Here is a 13,284-nt window from a genome sequence, read left to right on the forward strand (position 1 = left end):
TCATTGTAACCGGGAACTGTACCCGAATAAGCAATTAGCAGCAACTGTTGTTGCTAGGTTAGATTAACGGAGTCGATGTTGGACGAGCAGTGTACAGTAAAAGATAATGCTATATCCATTGTGGACCACATATAGGTCATCATGATCACAACCTAGCCAACACCTTTGACTAAACAGCACAAAGTTCTGTAGCGATCAAATGTCTTAGTGTCTAATAAGCTGGTTCTTATTATACACAATATAGTATAATAGGTTCTTATTAATTATTATAGGTATATAGATTACAAACCGTCCAACTCGTACCATTATACCAATCTTTTACTAAAGAAAACGTATCATCCATATATTTGTTATATAGTAGTTTTCTAAATATAGTTTCTACAGTTTAGCTACTTTGTTTATTTCACATGGATAGGTAATTGATTAAAAATATATATTTGATTAGTGCTATAGGTATATGTTAATATCAGAAATTTTATGGATTTATGTTAATACCAATAACTAAATGGTATGCAGATTGAACACTTAATCAAGCAATCATTTTATAAATTAATACAATTAGTTCTTTCTAATATTATAGATTAAATAACACTGTAGTTGATAAGTACTTTATTGATACATCTATCAGTTCATAATTTAACACAAAATATTAAAATAAAGTTTATTCCATTTTAATAGGAATTAAATACATTCATACAAAAGAACTAATATATGTACTTAATTTATTATTATTTTTGTAATTTACTAGATAAAAACTATTTTGATAGTAATAGTATTGTATTGATTATTTTTTAATTGGTTAAAATAGTTATGAAAGGGTAAGACTTGTAAGAATTCAACAAAATATGTAAATATTAGTATAATTTACAAAAATATTCTTAAAAATGTATAAAAAATTTAATTAATCTTAACATTAAAACATAAACATATTCTATTAAATCAATAATTAATCAGAGGAATTCACAATATTATTTAAAAATTCATTACATTCGTGTTTATAATTTTTTTAGAATTAAAATTTATTATACAATAATTTTTGTCTTTCTACGGAAGAACGTGCATATGTATAACAAATTTTATTATTAAATTAATATTATCTAATAGATGAATCGATTGGATGATACATCCATTCTGTTGATTCTATGAAATCAATTTCTTTTTCTAGTTCTTTAAGTCTTTTCGCGTGTTCTTCAACGTTGATAAGATCGATTCCAATTTCATTCATCTAAAAACATACAATCATATTATTTGTAAATTATGGGTTTAAACATCAAGTATAAGATTACTTATAGTAGCATGAAGTATTCCTTTTAAAGTTTGATAATTTTGATTTGAAATAAGTAATAAATTAAAGCGAAAAAAAATTATTTGAAATACAATTTTTTTGCTACGTTATTATTTTAATATGCCTGATAAAACTAAAACAAATAATGAACCTACTAAAACAAAAATAAATCAAAATAAACATTATAACGACAAAAAAGTGTTATGTATTTTCACATTATACCTAGTAAAGATTTGATTATACAAATATTAATTTGATAACAATAACACATACAATAACAGTACGTAACAAGCAACATTAAAGATTAAAATATGAAATCTAGTTTTTCTTTTTAATTTCACATTTCCTACAACAGATATTTAATTTCAACAAATAGTTGGAAAAAAAATATGAAATTAAACACATAGTTATTATTATTTAATGTATATTTAACTTGTTATTGATTATACAATAGTTAATTAAATAAAACTTTTAGAATTTAAATTAACTTAATAGATAATATACAAATATATTTACCTGGCCTTCAGTTTCACACGGTTGCTTTTATGAACAAACAAAAAAAAAAAAAAATACAAATATAAGTTAGTGGTTATATTTCATAATTTATAGTACAAAAATTGTATTAATAAATAATAACTATACAAATAAAAGATATATATACATAGCTATATAAAGATTATTTGTCAATAGTCTGACTTATGAAAAACAAATACTAATTATAAATAATCAAAATTTTAATTACTATCAATATTATAATATCATAGTACATGCAATGAAATAAATTTAGTATGGAATTTTTTCATAAGCCATACTATAACTATTTAAAACATAATTAAAAGGAATTTTTTTACTTTTTAGTTTGGGCTGCACTAAGTCTTTTAAAGTTAGCTAAACTTTTCATAGAATTAGTATAACCTGTTATCTCTATCCAATACATAAAAACTATTGAAAAACAACTTTGGAATTTTTCACTTCATGTAACAACTATTTATAAACTTGGACTATTTTTTCACAACATAACTGAGTGTTTCATATAAGCTGCTTTTAATATTTTTACCTTTTAAATAATTATAAACAATATAAGTTTATAGAAAATTTTTAATAATTCAAATATTTTAAACAGTTAGTGTAGAATATATAGATAAATACTTCTTGAGAAATTGTGAATACCCAGTTTAAATAGTTTGGCTACAAATTTTCAAGTATGCAATAGATAAATAAAGGCAAAATATTTTTCAATCATTCTCTTAAACATCAAACTATCACCTATAATTTGTTTATTCAATTCTAATCGAATGTGTATAACTCAATAAATAATCCTGATAAAAGCTGTATATGAAGATTGAGCATTTTGTAGTATTATTCATACATTTGATAGACTATTAAATATTTGAAGGTTAAAATCTGACACTTGGCTAAAATTAAAATACTAGATAAATGAAGTTTCAACACAAATTTTGACTAATGACAATTTTTAGAACATCGGTAATATACAAATAAATAATTTTGATACTAATCGATAATAATAATATTCTTTTGATCGCAAAAAAAGCCATAACAATAAACATAAAATTAAAATAACTAATAAGAACAATGATTATAAATGAAATATTTATAATTCATAAAAATAGAAGTAAGAAGTTTTGCACTTTCTTCTTTACATTATGGAGTATATATTTTTAGTTAATTTTTTTTTTAATTTGAGGTTATTTTTAACCAATTTTCACTTGTCAAAAAAAAAATCATATCTTTTTCTTATAATGTCAAGCTTTATAATTTAATATTTATTCATTTAAATATATTACAGCTGATAAAAAAAAATTATTATTTATCTTGGTTTTTTCTAGGTTTTAATTATTTTTTATATTTGTGTCTTATTTTCATCATCGCCTTTTAAGAAAATATAAATAAATGCTTCTAGTGAAGCGGCTTCTGATAGGAAATTGGTTTTTAAGTACACAAAATGGTGACCCCCCCCCCCCCCCACCCCAATGACCTAACAACACAAAACTAATACCTGACAAAAATCTCACTGTTGTTTTTATTTATTGTGATTCATAATGAATAACAGAATAAATACTTGAAAATTTCTCTAATTATAACATTTTATATACCAGCAAACTCAATTCCTTCTAAGTGATAAGACATTGACAAAAACCGATGAGAAAGTTGTTTTGATGAAAAATAATATGAAAAAGAAAAAACTTAAGCCAAACATTGACCATTACCCATAACATAAACAAAATAACATTCTCAAAATGTTTGATGAAAGGGGATAGATAAACTTATTGCAATGTTTACAAGTTAAAGCTAATCCTCTTTCATCACCAACACCACCACAATAACAATAGACAATGAACATAAAATCTTAATAATTATTATTTTTCCTATACCTCATATTTAAAAAAAAATTAATTGATAATAATGAATGTAAGTATATTAAGTTCTCTTGATTTTTGAGACATACTTTTAAGAACTTTATTGTAATTAATAACCAATTTTTTATGAATGACCAACAATGTTAACCTATTAATTTAAAAAAGAAAGAATGTTAAATTTGATAAAACAATAAGTCATATCATTAAATTAATTCCTTCTTAAATGAAAATTACATCTTAGGAGTTGATGAATAATTATCAAATGAAGAATGCAAAATACGAGCATTTATGACTATTTAATGTAATTTATGATTTTTTTAATATAGCATGACATATTATTAGTTAGCAAAAAAAATTTAAATGTCTTATTTAAAATGTGATAAGTTTTTAAATGGAAGACATTCTAAAACAATAAATGGAAAAATATAATTTATCTTTCTAAATATATTATTTTAAGCTGATAAAAGGTGTACTGAAAATTTAAAAATACTTCAATATGGATTATAAAAAATATAATAATATGGGATTATAAAAAAAGTCATGGGAAAGGAGAGATCTATCTCCCATATAGTGAGACGGAAATATATTATATTTTATTTAGTTTTCATTATGAGAAAAGATAATTTATAATTGCTCCTGATCAAATAATATTTAAATAAAGTCATATTCTAATGATTTTTTTATCAAATTCAACTAATACCTGGACTAATATAAGTATTGGTGATATTAAATTCTCTGTGTTTTCTTGATTAGTAGTTGTTGATTTATCAATAGACCAGCTCTGTTTAATCATCTCTTTAATAATAGATTCTGTTTCAGAAGTTTCAGCACTTGAATTATCTTCACATGATGTATTGGATGATGCTGAAGATGACCATGATGTATCGTCCATGTTATCGCCAATAAATGGTTGAAACTTGTTAAGAGCATCATTTGGATAGCTTGAATTGTCATCAATCATTTCAGATTCTTCATCAGACGAAATTTCTGATTCATCAGTAGTTGTATAATCTAAATCTCGCACTGAACATGAATTGTCAAATGTATATGGCATGATTTGTGATGTAGAAGCTGATGATGTAGATGCTGTTGATGTAGATGCTGTTGGCACGTCACTCATTGTTCTGGTCAATAAATTCTAAAAAAGATTTTTAAGTTAATCAGTTATTCATAATATTAATTCAATAATATTCATTTTCAAAAAGCACATTGAATACATCCTTTAGCCATAAGTGTACCATTAATACATAAATTGTTCAATAGATAATTTAAAATTTAAATAATTTAGTCTTGTGAAATTTTAAGAAATCGTTTATAAGATAAATATTATTTATAATATAAAATACAAATTAATTAATGAATATTAAATTCAAATAATTTTATTAAATAATTTAATAAACATTTATAGTAAAAATAAATAAAAAAATAAAATTCATGTAGGTTACAGGATATTCAATTTTACCAAAATAATTTAATTTATAAGTATTAACTAGAATTTTAAGGAATAACATAATACTACCATTACATTTTACATGGTTTTGTAATTAAATGTAATTTTATCAATATGTTTTTTAACATTAATTTTGGAATAACATAATATAAGGTTATGATAAGTATATAAACTTAAATATAATAATATATAAAATTTGTAAAAAGCAGCCATATTTCAGTAACATTTTTAATATTAAATATATTAATTTAATTTTTTAAATATGCATTGCAATAATAATACACAGTCAAGCTTAGTTAACTCAGTTATAAATACTTCAAACTTTTTCTTCGGTCTCCAGAATTTCTTATTTAAATAATGTAAAAAAAAGTTTTTAACTCAACTATAGAAGTGCAAATTTTATTAAAATCAGTAATATAAAGGTTACTTACATATTATGTATGTAGATTGTATAATGACTATATAAAATAAAGTAATTTATGTTATTGTTACTAATTAATTATTTATCAACCACTTATTAATGACTAAATAAACATAGAATTGTGATAATTTAATGGAATACATCAAAAGGTTATTGATGATTTTTTTTTATTACTTAATAATATTAAACTATTCTCTGTTTATAATGCAATCATTGGCAAAAATTGCCAAATAAACATGAATATTTTTTTTAAATAATTAATTATAGTCATAGTAAAATAAATATCTACCTACTAATTGTATAAATAGGATTTAAAAATAATAAATAATATTAAAAAAAAATATTGTATTAAAAATGCATGTGTATGTCCTTTATTTTAAATCAAATTTTATACTTTAATTTTTGTTTTTCTGAGATAACATGCATTTATTTACTGGCCCCTTCAAATAAAAATTAACCAAGTTTGACTGTATACTATAATATATTTTATTTTACTTCATACTTGTTTTTAAATTCAGAAACAAAATTTATTAAATTTAATAAATAACTATAGTGTTCATAAATAAATATGACTTGTGATATGTATTTTAATAATGTAAGAGAAAGATATCAACAAATAACTAATTAATAAAAAATAAGGATTAATATTAATGAAATAAAAAATGTCAATTTGTTGCTTATTTAGAAGCACTGCAGTATTTATGTTAAAATGTACAAGAAAAAAAATAATAATAATAAATTAAATAAATATAATAAAATAATTAGTGATATAATAAAACCTGATTTATATGATTTAACTGAGTCCAAAGAAACTTAATTACATTTTGATTTTGCTATAATTAAGTCATTCATTCAAAATCAATCCTAACCATTTAAATATTTATTAATTGAACTCATAAATATACTTAGTATTTATTAAAAATAAATCTAAAAAATATTCTTTTTTTTAGTTCTATAACTGAAACGAACAATTGTTGGTGTTTAGTTAAGTTTATTAATCGTTTAATTAATAACATCAACAAAAAATATTTATTTTCATAATGTGTTATTTATTATTTTTGAAAATATTTGTTTTGATTTTAAAATAATATTTTATAGTCATACAAAAATGACTAATTAAAATAATATTGTTGATGAAATATTGCCAATATTATTATACTTGTACACATGAACATATCAAATTATGAACGAATATGTTACTATACATCTAAAATATAAAAAATAAGCAAGAATAGAAAAATTTAGTTCAATCTCAAAATAAAAATCCAATTGTAGGTTTAAAAAGTTAAAAAAGTTTCATAATTTTAAAATGAAAATATTAATATTATATAATATTAATTTATTGATTCATAATGAATTAAAAAAAATTATTTTAAATTCATTGTTTTGGATTCTTATTTTGATAAAAGATTGTAAATTTGATATATTTTAGTTGAAAATAACTAAGAAGATCCCGAAATGAAAAAGTGTTAGACTATAGGCCTATTTCATAAAATATCAACATTTGTTTAAACTTAATATAGTGTTAGTATTATAGTACTCAGTTTAAGTAAGGATACTAGAGCAATTATATTTTACTATTTACGTTAAATTTACGAAGGATCCAATCAAATAAGGATTGCTTTAATGCATTGGAACATTTTTTGATACATCTATATCCATTTGATAGCATTTCCATATAACCAAACTATGTTGCCTATCAATGATAACAAAAAATAATAACATTAATTTTGATTTAATTATTAATATACAACTTTTGTTTTTTTTCTTGTTAAATTTTAATTAATACACACCACCAGCGGAAAAAAAATAAAATTTTATAAGTTACATTTTTTTGGAATTATTTTTAATATCATTAAAAAATAATATATAGTAGTCAATCTTGAGTTCTTAATCTAGAAAAATGTTGGTGATGAAAATGTTTTGAATAAATAAATTGTTAAAGTTTATGTTTAAACCATAAATACTAAAGAATAATTCATAAGTAAATAATATTTTAATTCATAGAATAAAAATAATTTTTTTAATCAAATATAAAATTTCAAAAAATATACTTAAAGATCTAATTTGAATATAAATATATATATAAAAAAAATAAGTATTATATTTAGGTAAATTAGAGATGAAAGAAACATTTGGTATACCGAACAACTCATTCTTTTTTAATTGACGAGAGAAGAATTTTCTTAGATTATATGTATGTTTGTTCAATACTTAAAATATCAAACTAAAATTTTTACTGGTGGTAAGTGTTGATTATAATATAGGTAAATTAGAAGATCATAACTAATAATATTTAACTTGATTTATTAGATAAATGTATTATATATAAATAATATACATCTAAAATTAAATATATAGATTAATATTGTAGACAAATGATAACCATTATTTTATTGTCTTACGTACTAATATAATATACACTAAATGATAATAATAAATACTTAGAGTAAAAATAATAAAACCAATACATCCAAATAATATCATAAACAGGGTTGGAATTTTATTGCATTTATATAAAATATTTAAAAAAACACATTCCTTATAAGACAATTAAAAAATATAAAAATAAGCTTAAAATGGGTTTCATGATTCACAAAACTAAAATTAAAAATGTAATTTTGCATATTTTTTATGCAATTTTCAGATTTTAGTGATACTTATGATCTTTTTGAGATATTTTTGCATTTTAACCTGTTTTTAATAAAAATGTGTCATGTATATATATATATATATATATATATATGTTACCGGCAATGTTTTAAATCCGACATTATATAGAAATCCTAGGTATTCTATAGAATACCAAAAATGAGCAGGAAAAGTATATATAATTAATATAAAACTTAGATTTGTACCTAGTGTACCTCTGTAATCAACGATTAATGTTTATTTGACGATTATGCTATCGCATACAACACGTGTGCGATTTATAATAATAATTATTAGCTAATCATATTATCATGTTATTGAGTTATTCGTGTATACAGAAAAATTCAATATAAGTCTTTAAAAATATTATTTCTTATCACTTTTGTAAAAGTGTTTGTCGTATTAAGGATACATTAAAATGTCTGAATGTTTTTATGTTGAACTAAAGAAAAGTTGAAAAATTCTGTTAACTTATCGAATGATAAATTGAAAATGTCAATCTAAAAAATGCTTATGTGTAAAAAATAATATTTTATGTAGTTCTAAATGTCATGCATCAACTATATGCTACAATAAATAAATAAATACAAATAAATAATAAACATATTTCGATTTAACACATTACCTTACATAGTATAAGCGTTTTATAGAAATCCTAGAAATTGTATAGAATACCTAGGCATAATATAAATTACCATTCAAATTCAATACATTGCCAAATAGTTCAAGGAGTTCAAGGAATTCTATAGAATTCTCAGAGAATTTATAGAATGCCTATATTTACTACTTTGCCAGTAACATATATATAAAAAGAACATTTAAATAATTATTAAACAGATTTTTAAAGTGATTATAGAGTATAGATATAATATAGTATAAAAGCTGAATAGGCTAATGTTATATAAGCAGAATTCACAATTTTGTTCTAATTTTGAAATAGTGATCTAAATCAAACACATGTAATGGAATAAACAATATTTAAATAGTGTAATTATAACTTATAAACAGGGCTTGTAAGTTTAGACTCTAAAAAATGCTTAAATAAGCATGCACTTATAGACTAAAAACTAATAAAATATGCATGAAAAATGCTTTAAAAAGTTTAAAGATATACATTCATAAAAACTAAAAATCTATGCACTTAAAATATGCAGATTAAAAAAAGAAAGACTGAAATAAACATAAGTAAACTATTGGTAAAAGTATTAAAAAGATAAGGCTACTTCATATAACAAGTTTTCCTCTAATTGCTTAATGCAGGCCCAATAGATACACTGATTAACCGAATGAAATAATAACTAATGCATTTTATTTTTAATAATTTTATAGTTGCAATAGTTCCTATATATTTTATATAGTACAAAAATATAAGTTATTGTATTTTTTATTAAATTTTGGTTAAAATACATTAAATATGCCTCATAAAATAAAACGGAAAACACGTAAATAAGTCAAATAGGCAAAATATTTCTAAATATGCAAAATAAAACTTTACATACTTAATCGTGGTATCTCGAAATGGATTTCTATGTCATTAAGCTTATAATACAATTTAGCAAAATAATATGAAAATACATGAACTCACAAGCCCCGCTTATAAGAAGTATAAAAACTAGTTTATACTGTTAATGTAGATACTATAAAAGGGAATAAAACTAGCACAACTGCAGTGTAAGAAAAATATTTATTTTTTTAAATAAAACTGCCAATTTTAATGAGAATTTATTTATCTTTAAAATGTATATATTAATTTTAATTAAATAACATTAAAAATTCAAAAAATTAAATTTATAAGATGATATATTTTTATAAGATCTACTATTATTAAAATTTATTTATTAGTGATAGAAAAAAAAAGTAAAAATATTTTATGGAAGTCTATTAGTAGAGCACAGATTTTTATGCACTAAAAAGTATTGAAATATGCCATATAATATGCAGTAAAAATCATAAAAATATGCAACAAATATATAAGACAATTTTTTTTATTTACATAAAACTTAAAAATTCAACAATAGTTAATTACTTAAATAAACTAAGTATATAAAATTTTTTCATTTAAATATGCAATGTATTTCGAATTTTGTAAAAATATACAGAAATATACAAATAAAATTTCAATGTTAGATTTAAATTCTTATGATTCATGAAGATAACTGAAAAAAATCTAAAAAAATAAAAAATAAAATAATAAGTGATTGCATATAAATCCGCACAATGGCTATAATTTATTGCTAACAAAATTACTTTTAATGTTTCTACTTGACAAAATGTTATTTTACACAATTTTTTTTTAAATTCTTGTTTAATATGCAATATATTTTGAATTTTGTAGAAATATGCAAAAATATGCAGAAATATATGAAAATAAAATTCACCATTAAATTCAAATTGTTATGACTTGTGAAGATAACTGACAAAAATCCAAAAAAGAAAAAGGGAAAAAATATGTAATTGCATAGAAATCCGCACTCTATCTATTAGTAAAGAGGTAATGAGATAGAATAAAGAATTTGCAATGACCATTATAAACATATGTATTAGCATTGATTTTAGAATATACAAAATACATAATGGGAAAAAATAATTAAATGTTAATGGTAAATAAGACATAACCTCTCTCAACAACTGACACAAACAAAATTGTAGTTGCCAATTTTTTTTAAATCACTGCTTTATTGCATATTCTAAAACTAATGGTAAGACTAATTATTTACTAAATTTGGTTTATCTTGCATAAAATAAAAAGTATTTACACAATATATGAAATTAATACACCAGAATTATATAGAACTTTCAAATTGATTCCTCTTAAAACATAAAATTTAATTATTTTTTATGTAAAACTAAATTAAAGTAAAGCTAACCACAATTAGGGTCTAAAGATTTAAGTTAGAACATGTTTAATTATAATTAAACCTCATAAATAAAGTAACTAAAATATAATTTTATTTATTTAATAATCATAAAAAGTACTGGACAGATTCACAGTAAATTAATAACAATGCTAAGTTATAAAATATAATATCAAGTATATAATATGAATATATAGTTGAAATAATAATAAAGTAAAATATTAATAAAATAACAAAATATTATAAATACATAATTATTTATGAAAACCATTGAAACAAAAATTATCGGAATAATTACTACCTATAACATATTATTTATTAATTTATTTGATCACATATTTTTATTATACAGTTATTATAAACTAAATAAGATCACGATACCCAAAAATGAATTTTCAAACCCTTGTAAATTTAGAGAAATAAATTGAAAGTTCTAGTTCACTTTGGTAAGCTGGCTTATCCAACTACAATTTAAATGTAATATGTAATTAGTGTACTTGCATGTCATTAAAAACTACACTTACAAATTTTTGTAAAGAAAAAATGGCATAGGGTTGCTCTTGATATCTACGCGTACAAGCGAGCGGGACAACTTAACAGGCCTTGATAAAAATACGAAATTTGTTGTTGATCCATGAGCATCTGTAAATACAATGTTTAACTACACACATACTTATAAATGGCCACTGCATTTCACTCGTTGAGTCCATCAATTGATGTTGAATGCAAGGCCAATCTACAGATCTAAAAATAATTTAAAATAATCCATTGTCTGATAGAGACAAATCATACTACATAATACATAATGAATATGTTGATGTTGACATTGTAACAATTTTTCTCATTCAAAAGGTATAGAATAATATTATTCTCGTGCAAAGACACAACAACACAATATTATCTTAATGATAATATAAAAATGTACAAGAACATTATTGAGCTCGCGCACCACAAAACTGTAAAAGAAATCAAATACGGGTACCCTTATATAATGTTACTATTAAAACATACATACTTATAATTCCGGATTAAGTATTGTGGTAGTTGAGTTCGGTTACGACGAACCCAGTGTAATTTATCAGTTGAGAGAAATCAACGATTTTAAGTCGTGTCAAATCTTGATAAAAGTCGGGTAGTTAATGCCGTCACAATAATCAATAGATTTTCAATAATTATGTAATATTCTGTGTGCTTAACGAAAATAACAATATGATGTCGATTAAAAATTTTAACTGTTCAAATATTCACGAGCGAATAAAATAATTTGATAAGACATCGAGACGATAAGACGAATGACATATAAAATAACTAATGACGATTATAATCACAGAATCGTAACGGACCGTGCACGTCTGAACCAAGACAATAATAATAATAATAATAATAAAAAGAAGGAGAAGTCAGAAGAAGGATAATAATAAAAAAAAAAAAAAATGAAATAAACAATAATAATATTTTGAACTTGCAGTCCGTCGTCCGTGGCTCGTATAAACAACCTTATCACAGGCCTCTGATTCAAATTCTAACGCGACGTGGGTATTTGGTCGAGATATCCAACGGTAAAAACATCCACAACAAAATACATTTTAACGCTTTTACGTCGTTATTGATTTTTAAAAGGACGCCGCACCTTGCCCAGCATTTTGTCATCTCCGTCTTACAAGTGCGGAACGTAGTAAATTACGTTCAGCAGTTTACGTTTAGCTTTTTTAGTTACAGAATCAGTATGAACCGGGCTTGTTATGAAACTTGGCAATAAGAAGTAAGAACAGTACCTATGTGTTCGTATGGATTTTAACGAAACGTCATACATTTTTAGCGAGTTATATGAGCATTTTTAAACGCTAAAGTTGCTAAAAAAAATTAATTGTCGTAAAAAACCAACATATGAACACATACTGTTCTTAACGTTAGATTTCATAATAGGTCTCATTCATTCTAATTCTTAAATAATTTACAAAGCTAAATACGTGAACCGCTGAACGTGAATTAACTTATTCATATGATTTAAATTTTAGATTTAAAAAGGAAATAAGCCAGAAATACTTAAAAATACAAAATAAAAATTATTTTGATTCACGTTTATGAAACATATTTAAGGCCAGGAGAGCATCATCTAATAAGTTCCAAAAAAAAATGCAAAATACATCAACTTCCGGGCACTATTTATGACTGATCAATTATTAATCTAAAAGTATTGATAAATTTAATTATTTAAATAATTTAAAAAAGTCAAATGAGGT

The 13,284-nt window shown here is 22.4% G+C and overlaps 1 protein-coding gene across 4 annotated transcripts; it reads right to left on the reverse strand.

Annotated features, from left to right (window-relative positions):
• Nucleotides 1-964: 964 nt before the first annotated feature.
• LOC112600229 lies at nucleotides 965-12,463 on the reverse strand. 4 transcript variants are annotated; one of them, XM_025347407.1, is made up of 6 exons: nucleotides 12,057-12,459; nucleotides 11,566-11,683; nucleotides 7,120-7,230; nucleotides 4,364-4,801; nucleotides 1,802-1,825; nucleotides 966-1,225 (listed from the first exon to the last, which is right to left on the reverse strand). In XM_025347407.1, the coding sequence occupies exons 3-6, from the start codon at nucleotides 7,210-7,212 to the stop codon at nucleotides 1,094-1,096; spliced, it is 687 nt and encodes a 228-aa protein (XP_025203192.1). In that variant the 5' UTR covers nucleotides 7,213-7,230; nucleotides 11,566-11,683; nucleotides 12,057-12,459; the 3' UTR covers nucleotides 966-1,093. The 4 variants fall into 4 exon arrangements, with proteins under 4 accessions (XP_025203193.1, XP_025203192.1, XP_025203194.1 ...); XM_025347408.1 differs by lacking the exon at nucleotides 1,802-1,825 and having other exon boundaries at nucleotides 965-1,225; nucleotides 12,057-12,463; XM_025347409.1 differs by lacking the exon at nucleotides 7,120-7,230.
• Between the last annotated feature and the right edge of the window lie 821 nt (nucleotides 12,464-13,284).

Source organism: Melanaphis sacchari, unplaced genomic scaffold (genome assembly GCF_002803265.2).
Source record: "Melanaphis sacchari strain LSU unplaced genomic scaffold, SCAv2.0 Contig62_pilon_pilon, whole genome shotgun sequence".
Classification (NCBI taxonomy): domain Eukaryota; kingdom Metazoa; phylum Arthropoda; class Insecta; order Hemiptera; family Aphididae; genus Melanaphis; species Melanaphis sacchari.